The sequence below is a fragment of the Notolepis coatsorum genome (genome assembly GCF_963971535.1).
Source record: "Notolepis coatsorum genome assembly, chromosome: 17".
Lineage (NCBI taxonomy): Eukaryota > Metazoa > Chordata > Actinopteri > Aulopiformes > Paralepididae > Notolepis > Notolepis coatsorum.
Genome location: NC_140181.1, coordinates 79,844,382 through 79,855,333, shown reverse-complemented (window position 1 = coordinate 79,855,333; position 10,952 = coordinate 79,844,382). Strand labels below are relative to the sequence as shown.

Below are 10,952 nucleotides of genomic sequence, written 5' to 3'. Positions count from 1 at the left end.
CCCATCCCACCCTTCCTGGTTGTTGCGTACTTTCCCCTACTGTTGGTCCGGGAGACCGGAGACTGTCACATGCTTTCCTCCGACGCATGTGCAGCCTGGGGCAGGCCAACCTGGCCGCGCAGGTTCTCACCGGGGAGAGTGTAGCGTGTGGGAGGCCACACTATCTCTCCTTAGTTCCAACCCTTGCTGAGCAGGCGCCCCGACCGAACTGTAGGGGTCGCTGTCCACAACGCCCAGGACCCACCCTTCAGCTTTCCCACCCCCTGATACAGCCGGCCAGCCAAGCTGATAGCAACGCCGGGAGCTGGATTCGAACAGGCGAATCCAGTGTCTCCCGGTGTTGGTGACGAACGTAATCTCCGTGCGCCACCTGCCCCCCCATGCAAACAGGTTTAAAACGTAACACCAAAACTTTAACAATATATAGCTAGCTAGTTAGCTAGCAACAGCTAACTTCAGAAATTACTCACTTGCTGGCTTGCTTCATCCCTTACCTTGAAGCCCGCCCGCCAGCTAGCTAGCTATACCATTCATTAACAAAAATATTTAACTTTTATTAGGCTGAAAAATCCTTACGTTATCGATCAGGATGTGTCTCTCTGACTGATGCTAGCGGCACCAGAGCAGTAACTTAGCTTGTTGCCCAAACAAAATGACAAATGAGTTTTCAAAATAAAAGTACCCAGGCGGCTGAGTGGCGCAGTGGGCAAGGCGCTCGCCACTAACGCAGGAGATGCTGGTATCGAGCCCAGCTCTCTGCGTGCTACCGGCTTGGCCGGCCGTCATACTAACACAATTGGCAGTGTTAGAGGGTGGGAAAGCTGGTGGGTGGGGATTGGACGTTGTGGACAGATTCAGATTCAGAGTTTTATTTGCCACATGGAATCAATACAATCAGAGTTCTTCATACACAATCATAAATATCATACCATGGACAAAAGGAGCAGGAAGAAGAATAAATCTTATAGTTACCTGCCCCTTATTCCTAAACTAAACAAGTATTTACTTGATGGTCGGCGTACAACCTAATTTACACAAAATAATCATTTATACCATATACAAGAAACAAACAATCCACAGTTTAAACAAGACAAAAAATTCAATAATAATAATAATAATAATAATAATAATAATAATAATAATAATAATAATAATAATAATAATAATAATAATAATAATAATAATAATAATAATAATAATAATAAAGAATAAAAGAAAGAAAAAAAGAAAATATCTCACTATTCAGATCACATTTGACTTTCATACTGACCATTTTTTTTTTTTATAATTATTTTTGAATTGACAAACACTATTACATCCCTTAAGCTCGCTATGGAGAGAATTCCACAACTTTACACCAATAACTGAAGGACACATCTGTTTAAGTGTGGTACGTGCAAACTGATGTTTAAAATGGTATTTTCTCCTACTAAACTCACTTTCTAAACGAAAAAGATTTTGTAGTTTTTCTGGCAGTGTATTATTTCTTGCCCTAAACATAATTAACATTGTTTGAAACTTAAACATGTCTTCAAGTTTAATTATTCTAGATTTAATAAATAATGCGTTTGTGTGTTCTCGATAATTCACTTTATGTGTGATTCTTACAACCCTCTTCTGTAGTATATATAATGGTTTTATATTGGTCCCATAAGTATTCCCCCATACTTCAACACAATAACTGAGATAAAGTGAGATGAGTGAACAGTAGAGTGTTCTCATTGCCTCATACTCTAACACATCCTTTACTTTATTCATAACAAAAATACTCTTGGATTTTTTTTTAACGTGTGCTATGTGAGATTTCCATGTTAATTTATCATCCATAATCACACCAAGAAAACGAAATTCATTAACTCTCTCTATATCAACTCCATCTATGGTCAGTTCTATATTTTCATCTAGTTTTCGATTGCCAAAAATCATAAATTTAGTTTTTTTCAGATTCAGTGATTCAGCTTATTTACATCAAACCATCTTTAGCTTTGTCATTTCATACACAATATATTCAGCTAGTTCCTTTCAATTATTTCCAGAGCGAAAAAAAATTGGTATCATCAGCAAACAAGACAAACTGTAATAGTTTTGAAACATCACAAATATCATTAATATATAAAAGAAAGAGTTTGGGCCCCAAAACCGAACCTTGCGGTACCCCACATTCAATTTTCATGAGCTCAGATTTGACATCTGCCAACTGCACATATTGTTGCCTATTGTGGAGATAACTACTCAACCATTCACAAGAACCATTCCTCTCACACCATATGAACGTAATTTAGAAATTAAAATATTATGATCTAAGGTATCAAATGCCTTTTTTAAATCAATAAACACCCCTATTGTTAATTTCCTTTTATCTGTTGCTGTTGTTATTTCTTCAATAATATTCATTAAGGCAGTCGCTGTTGATCTGTTTTGCTTAAAGCCATACTGGCTTTCGCTCAGCAGTTTGTTCTTTTCCACAAAACCATCTAACTTATGCGAAAACTGTTTTTCAAGCACTTTCGAGAACTGTGGGAGCAATGATACTGGTCTATAGTTAGTGAAGCTGTGCTTATCTCCCACTTTGTAAAGTGGGATCACTTTTGCTACCTTCATCCTGTCTGGAAAAATACCTGTCTGAAAAGAAAGATTACAAATATAACAGAGAGGTTTGATTATACAATCAATTGTCTTCTTCACTATAATCATATCTATCCCATCACTGTCAATGGATGTCTTATTCTTTGACTTTGATACAATGGATATGATTTCTGCTTCACTGACATTTCCCGAAAACATAGACTGCAGTACTTTACTATCTCCTCTCCATCCTTCCTGTAATGGTTCATCGTGTTTTTGAATGGCATCTGCCATGGCCCCACATTTACAAAAAAAATAGTTGAATTCATTAACCACCTCATTCATGTTTTTTATAGTCTTACTATTACTAATGAAATGGCTAGGCATTTTTATGGACGCTGATTTATTTCCCATTACCTTATTTAGAATGTCCCATGTGCCCTTATTTTTTATTTTCGCCTAACAATAATAATAATCTTTCTTAGCCCGTCTCATAATTAATACTAACTTATTCTTATACACTTTGTATTTAGTTTCAGCAGCCTTTTTTCTACATTTGATAAAATCTCTATAACGTTTGTTTTTCTTTTTACATGCATTCTCTAACCCCTTTGATTCAAAATCATGTAATTTGTGTTCTGTGTATTCAGCTTTTGAGAGCGATTGGTACTCATCTCTATCTGTGTGCAGTCCCACTCCGTCATGTCCTTGTTCTTCCGTCATGATGGGTTAGTCATCTGAATGGCTCCAGATCCTTCACCTCTCGAATTGTGACAACCCTGGCTTCTTCACGTGTCTTCCCGTTTAGCCGGATCATGATTTTACAATTCCTCGTCCATGTCGATTGGATCTTGTTCTCTTTTCGGAGGATGCAAGCCTGCCTTGCAATGTCCGCGTTCCTCCTGGTGAGATGCTCGTTAAGGTACACACCTGTCCCCTGCAGATTCCGCGCCTCTCTCAGTAATGCCGTCTTGTCCTTCCGGGACACGAAGCGGATCACGATGGTCGGCTTAGATTTCTGGTCCCTTCTGGGGAGTATGTGACATGCTGATATGCTTTCACTCTTGAGATCCATTTTCTTGCTTTTAAAGAATGTTATGATTTGTCGTTCCAACGTGTCGAGTTCACCTTGCGGGGCGTCGGCACCTCTTCTCTCTCCGGTCGTCACACCTGCATATGTTCGATGAGTGGTCTCCAGTCCACTTATGATCAGGTCGTCCATTCTAGTGTACTGTTCCAACTCATCGATTCTTTTTTCCAGGCAGTCAATTTTCTCGTCTTTTTCTTTTAAGAGGTTTTTCAGTTGTTTCATTTAGCTCATTAACTCTGTAAATAGTTCCTGCTTGGACATCGTTTTGATTTCCTCAGACAGGGAGTGTAGAGACATCTTAATCTCCTCCATGTCCTCCTCGAGTTTCCTTTGTTTGGCTGCCATTATTGTTATTTTGCCTTCTTATCTTCTCTGTTTCAGTAGTTTTTTAGCACTTTTGCTCAGTTCTTTTCGTTAGTTTAAACAAACAAATTAGCAGAGAATCCTTGCTGGTGCATGCGCCGCCATCTTGTTTTCCCAGCATGCACCAACAGACAAGTCCGTTGGAGAATGAGACCCAATGTCCTAGCGACTCCTACAGGTCGGTTGGGTGAAGCCGGTACGGCAGAAACAGGAAGTATCGGGGGCAGTGTGAGCCTCCCACGCGTTGCTCCTCACCACTGAGAGTTTGAGCTGTTGCGGTGAAAAGATGCGACGGCTGCCTCCTCGTGAGTTATGTGATGGCAAAATAGCTAAATGTGGCATTAACCTCGGGTGAGTAGCGGTAACAACGCAGTCATATTGTTTTGCATTTTATTTTGGTGGATGCGGCTGGCAGGCGGAATGATATTTCTTAGTGATTAGTCATTATATTTGTCAATCTGATAAAAAAAAATACTGAATAGATCAGTTGCACAGTAGTTACAGAACGGACTTATAACAATCCTTAAATCTTTTAAAATAAATATCAATAGTACATAGGACTAGGGCCAGTCCTAAAAGCAAGTAATTCTTGCTCAAGCAAGTAATTCACTTATTCTTACCTTAAATCAACTTGTTGCGATACTTAAAAGTCACGGATACTAGTAAAAGTTACGGCAACTTTAGATTTTTGGTGAAGAGCCATGTTTCTCCACTCACTCCATTGCTTTCTTGTCCAGTTGAAAGGTAACGTTGCATCACCAGGGTCACTGCTGCAGGTGTCTTGTGCTGAAGCTTCTCTCTCCTTACCATTCAAATACAGCACCAAGGTCAAGTGGCGACGTAAACCTGGGTGATTTGAGTGCAGCGCCGCCGCACGTGGATGGCCACAGCAGGAATAGACCCAGCATTGTGTTTATTAGCGGAGACAAATGTTTGGAAATTGAAACGTAATTAGCGACTAAACATACAACGTTGACATTTTGTAGAGAAAATCTAAATCCGAGCTCCCCTTACTTTTACTTACTTAGGCCTTTTATTCCTTTCGGAACATAGGCCATTGATGAAAAGTTTCCACCCACGTCTGTCTTGCGCCATCCTCTCCAGCTGTTTCCACGTCAGTCCCCTTGTCTTGAGTTCCTGCTCAGTGTCTCTTCTCCAGGTGTTTTTGGGTCTTCCTCTGCCTCGCTTGCCTTGTGGGTTCCAGGTTAATGCCTGTTTGGTTATTGCTAGAGGTAGAGCTCCCCTTAGCTCCCCCGTAATTCGAACCCCGTACTTAACCCCTAACTGCTCCCACGTCTATTCTTATCCTAACGGATTTATGCTTCCGCGTTCGCGTTTTGCTAATCTGATTGGCCACTGACGTTTCTGGTGCGATCTGATTGGCCACTGACGTTTCAGGTCATGTGACATGTGCGCCCAATCGTGTGATGCACCCATTTCCGCCTCGAACAGCAGCAAACTACCTAACGCCTAGTTTATCACTGGTTAAGCTTAGGCGACTCTTTAGAAGTTGGTTAAGGTTAGAGTTTGGAATCAGGGCTGGTGTTCTATCGCCATGCTCTAAGACAAACTCTAACCTTAACCAACTTCGAAAGAGTGCCTAAGCTTAACCGGCGAAAGAACTTGCCGTCACACGATTGGCGCGACCAGAAACGTCAGTGGCCAATCAGAGCGAAAAACGCGAACACGGAAGCATAAATCCATTAGGATAAGAATAGATGCCTCCCGATGAGCAGGTCGGCACCTTGCATGGTAGCCTCCGCCGTCGGTGTGTGAATGTGTGAAATGGGTAAATTGTGAGGAACTTTGGATAAAAGTGCTATATAAATGCAGTCCATTTACCATTTCTCTCTATGAATTAGGTGGGTTGTTTCCAAAGTCTCATTGTCTCGTGTGTGTGTGTGTGTTCCTCTCAGGTCCATAGAATCCCTGGACCTGTCCTATAACCGGTTCGCCACCGTACCCTTATATCTGCCCCGGCCCCTCCGTCAGCTGAGCCTACAACACAACGTCATCGACGAGATCCCCGCCTACGTATTCCGCCACCTTCGACCCGGCCTGGAGTCCCTTCGTCTGTCCCACAATGCCCTGTCCGACCGGGGCCTGGCCAGGGTCTCCTTCGTCGGGACGTTCAAGTCCCTCGCTGAGCTGCTATTGGACAACAACCGTCTGGAGGCGGTCCCTCGCTGCATACGCCAGTTGAAGAGCCTGCGGGTTGTGACGCTGGACAACAACTACATCAGGTATACGGTGTGCACAGCTACTCTGAACGCATTGTTCTGGAAGCTACCAACGACTTCACACTGGAAGGAGTTGAGCTACAGCAAAGCGACCATCAAGAGGAATATAGTTTGGTTTACCAAAGCTACTTAGAAATCGTAGTCCAAACTCAAGAGGATCAAAGCCACATAGGAAATGTTACGCCAAATTATAACCAAGTATAATACAGTCACATGACTGTATAATATGCCACTCGATTGAGTTTATTCCAAATTGCACAATTCTCATTGAATAGCTGCCTACTAGTCCGATGTGAAGCAACAGCATTCATTCATTCAAACCTTTATTTATATCTTGGGGAAATCGCTGAAGGTGGCCCTCATTTACAGCGATGCACGAGCTTACAAACATACAGTTCAAGCGTATTCAAGCATATTAAACAGGCAAAAAAACAAAAAAATTAGATGAGGAAAAGAAAGTCTGTGTAAATAATTAGACATCGGATGAATATGACAAAGACACAGATGGAACATTTAAGAAAGATCAGAATTATCATTAGAGCGGGTCAGATAGGGTCCAGTCTCTCAAAGTTCTTGTTCCTTCCTTTTATATACATAACATAGTTTGTAGGTCCTGTAGATAACTAGTACTATACCTCAAAGTAGCCAAAAGGTAATGAACTACAATCACTGTGCAAATAGGAATTTAGTTTAACTACCAGAAAACTACTGCAAAATGTAGTTAAACTACTGTACCAGTTTAAAAATTTTGCAACTGGGGATTGCAATTCTGACCAACCATCACACTTTTAGTGAATACAATCTTTTGTATCCTTAAAAAAGGAAGAAAAGAAAAATAAATGTTCACAAATCATTGTAGATTTACCAAACGGGTATAATGGCTTTGCCATAAAAGCAACAACCACTTTCCAAATCCAAATCAATGCAGTTATCAGTGGAAAATGTGTCTAAATCCTGAAGGGACTGGTTTTTCAGATTCAGATTATTTTATTGTCACAGCTTTTTAAATGTACATACATTCAGAAAAACCTGAGATGCTTGTTTTTCCCAGCTCCTCAACCGTAGAAGAATTGTAAACACAATACACAACGTATATTATATCTATACAAACTATAACTATAAGCTATAAATATAAATATAAACTATAACTATAAACGAAATAAACTATAAATAATAAACTAAAAACTAAACATAATACACAACGTATATTCTATCTATACAAACTATAACTATAAACTATAAATAAACAAAACATAATACATAACATATTCTATCTATACAAACTATATAATACAAGGTATATGTTTTTTTTCTTTTTTTCTTTCAAGATAAATTTTTTTTATTAAAAATAAAAAGATGATTCTACAGTGTAAGTAGCAGCGGTGTGTGCGTGTAATGCGTGTGCTTGTTGGGCTAGCATCATTAATGGCCAACGCACATATACAGGCCAGAAGTAAACAAACGCTCACACCGATGCTAGTAATAAGGCTGACTGTTATAAGTTTGACCCAAACCAGCGGTTAGACTCACAGGCTACAGTACCATGTGTTTGTTATCATGGTACAGCCATTATGGATGCACATTCCTCAACCACAAACCCGGCAGTATAGAGAAGTGTCAACAGGCTCAACAGCCCTAACAGGAGGCTGATCTCAGCCTGAGGCGATCTAAGAACCAATCAGAGTGGTCCATATGGATGAGAGGAACCCCTGTTTCCTTCCTGCTCGGAGAACGAGAGAGCGATTAGAGGTAGAGGAGGGTAATCTCAGTATAATCGTCAAATCACAGAGCTTTCATTGGCACGGTGCCCAGTAAAATGCCCACATACAGTACAATGTGTCCGAATTCACTATCCCTTTTGGTGTGCATTGATTCAGAGGCGAAGGCCTGGATGAACATATGGAAGGAATATGGTCTCCCTCAAGTGTAGCTCATGAATGTCTCAACTCAATATAGGCTACAGTGTTTGTTCCTCTGAGGAATGAGCACAAACACATAATTTAGATAGATGGATGGATGGATGGATGGATGGATGGATGGATGGATGGATGGATGGATGGATGGATGGATGGATGGATGGATGGATGGATGGATGGATGGATGGATGGATAGATAGAGAAACAGACAATCCAGATACATCTAAACTTACCTTCTTATTGTCTTGCGGTCGCAGGTCGATGAATCGATGGGCCGTCTGTCGCCCTGGTGGTTTGGGCTCCACGCTGGCCTCAGTCCACCTGGAGAACAACCTGCTGGAGAAGATCCCCAACGAGGCCTTCTCCTGCCTCGCTGACCCCCAGGGGCTGGTCCTGGAGCCACAGCAAGGACAGACATGGGGCCAGTAGGCCCCACACATACAGACAGATACAGACACAGATAAGACACAGACACAACCGGATGGACTGACCGGATGGACTGACCTGATCTAATCAGGTTTCCTCTCCATTTTATTATTCTATCCATCATCATATCACATTTGTCCTCTCATTTGTACGAATCAATACCATCGCCTTTCCAAATGGAAATATTCTATTTAAATCTTAAATTTGTTTCATTATAATTTTGCCTCAATGTATGCAAATATTGTTTTTTGTTTTTCTTTTAATGTATCAATATCAAACGTGTACCTTACACACAAATATGGAACTAATTTGTTTGTATTAAAAACAAACGTGTGTGAAAGGATAAAGAAACGAGCAGCTCCTCCTTCAGCTCCTCAAAACACTGTGTCGACACCGTGAGTCATTCAGGTGTGGGGGTGTGTCACAACCCCAGGGGTGTGAGGAGAGAGTGAGGCCTGCGTTCCAGAAGCAACCGGGGTCAAGGAGAGTGGAAACAAAGTGGGGATAATGGTGGTGGTGGTGGTGGTGGTGAAGGTGGTGGAGGAAGAGGAGGTGGTGGTGGAGGAGGAGGAGGAGGGACACTTGGGGGTCTTTAAAGAAAGTGTCTGGCTTAGACAGTGGGGACCTGAAGGACCTCTGGGAAAGAGCACATAAACATCCAACACCCGCCACCCTGCAAAACACACAGACACACACACACACACACACACACACACACACACACACACACACACACACACACACACACACACACACACACACACACACACACACACACACACACACACACACACACACACACACACACACACACACACACACACACACACACACACACACACACACACACACACACACACACACACACACACACACACACACACACGGCACGGTGGTGTAGTGGTTAACACTGTCGCCTCACAGCAAGAAGGTCCAGGGTTCGATGATGCCAGGTACCCAGGTGGGGTATCTCCCAGGCCTTTGGAGTTTGCATGTTCTCCCTGTGCTCGCAAGGGTTTCCCCCCCGATAAGATAAACCCAATGGAAAAACATGCACAACAACAGATCGCTAACGAAGATGGGCAGGAGTACTTGGATTGGTCCCCGGGCGCGGCCGTCTGTCTGCTCCCGGCTGCCCTTGGGGGGAAGGACGACGGGATGGGTTAATCGCAGAGATGAATTGCATCGGCGATCCTACAAAGACAATGCATGCGTGTGTGTTCCGGTGTGTGTGTGTGTGTGTGTGTTGAGGATAATTGCATGCCGATTAAAGACCTCCGAACAGGTCCTGCATTATTATTATTATTATTATTATTACACACACACACACACACACACACACACACACACACACACACACACACACACACACACACACCCACACACGCACACACACAGAGTCACTGGGAGTGCCAGGGGGCCCCCACAATCTGAGCCCCTGAGCTGGTGGAGGTCAGCCACTGCGGCATCAGGTCTGTGTGTGTGTCTGTGTGTGTGTAGATGTGTGCGTCCATGTGTTTGTATGCATCGGCAGGGTGAGGGAAGGCAGCAGGGGACACAGGGACACAGTGGAGGAAGAGGGAGAGAGAGGGAAGGCAGCAGGGGACACAGGGACACAGTGGAGGAAGAGGGAGAGAGAGGGAAGGCAGCAGGGGACACAGTGGAGGAAGAGGGAGAGAGAGGGAAGGCAGCAGGGGACACAGTGGAGGAAGAGGGAGAGAGAGGGAAGGCAGCAGGGGACACAGTGGAGGAAGAGGAAGAGGGAGAGGGAACCGAGAGGGGGATGAGCTTTTATAGAACAAAGCTGGGAAGTTTTGGATGTTGAGGTTTGACCAGAGTACAATGTTCTGTTCTTACAGAGCCTCTGAAAGGAGAGAGCAAATCCATGTAGAGAGAGAGAGAGAGAGAGTGGGAGAGAGAGAGAGAGAGGGAGAGATAGAGGAGGGGAGAGAGGGAGAGAGAGAGAGGGAGAGAGAGAGAGATAGAGGGAGAGAGAGAGGGAGAGCGAGAGAGAGCAGGGGGGACAGGGAGGAGAGGAGCACGGTAAGCTCGTTCTGGGAGCCACAGCCGCAGGAGCTCTGGAGTGCTGCCAGCGTTATTGACAAAGTCACTTCACGGATCTCAATGTTCCCTTTCTCCCTCTCTCTCTTTCTCCCTCTCTCTCTGTGCCTCCATTTCTCTACCAACCCCCCCCCCCCCCTCTCCCCCGATGCGTCTCCCTCTCCCGACCCCCCCCCCCCCCCATCCTCTCGCTGCCTCTCGCTGTTCTGTTATTCATTACTCTGTGAGGAAGGGGGAAAATCCTTGACACAATGAGCCATTCTTCTGCCTGGGCTTCACCCCAGTGGAGAC

General features: G+C 43.5%; 1 protein-coding gene across 1 annotated transcript in view; it reads left to right on the top strand.

Annotated features, from left to right (window-relative positions):
- LOC311244098 (extracellular matrix protein 2) overlaps positions 1-8,785 on the top strand; it is a 51,165-nt gene extending 42,380 nt beyond the window's left edge. The window contains exons 10-11 of the mRNA XM_084333509.1: positions 5,935-6,261; positions 8,432-8,785. Of these exons, the coding sequence (XP_084189635.1) occupies positions 5,935-6,261; positions 8,432-8,603 (499 nt within the window). The 3' untranslated portion in view covers positions 8,604-8,785. The remainder of the gene's footprint in view (positions 1-5,934; positions 6,262-8,431) is intronic.
- Positions 8,786-10,952: the final 2,167 nt, after the last annotated feature.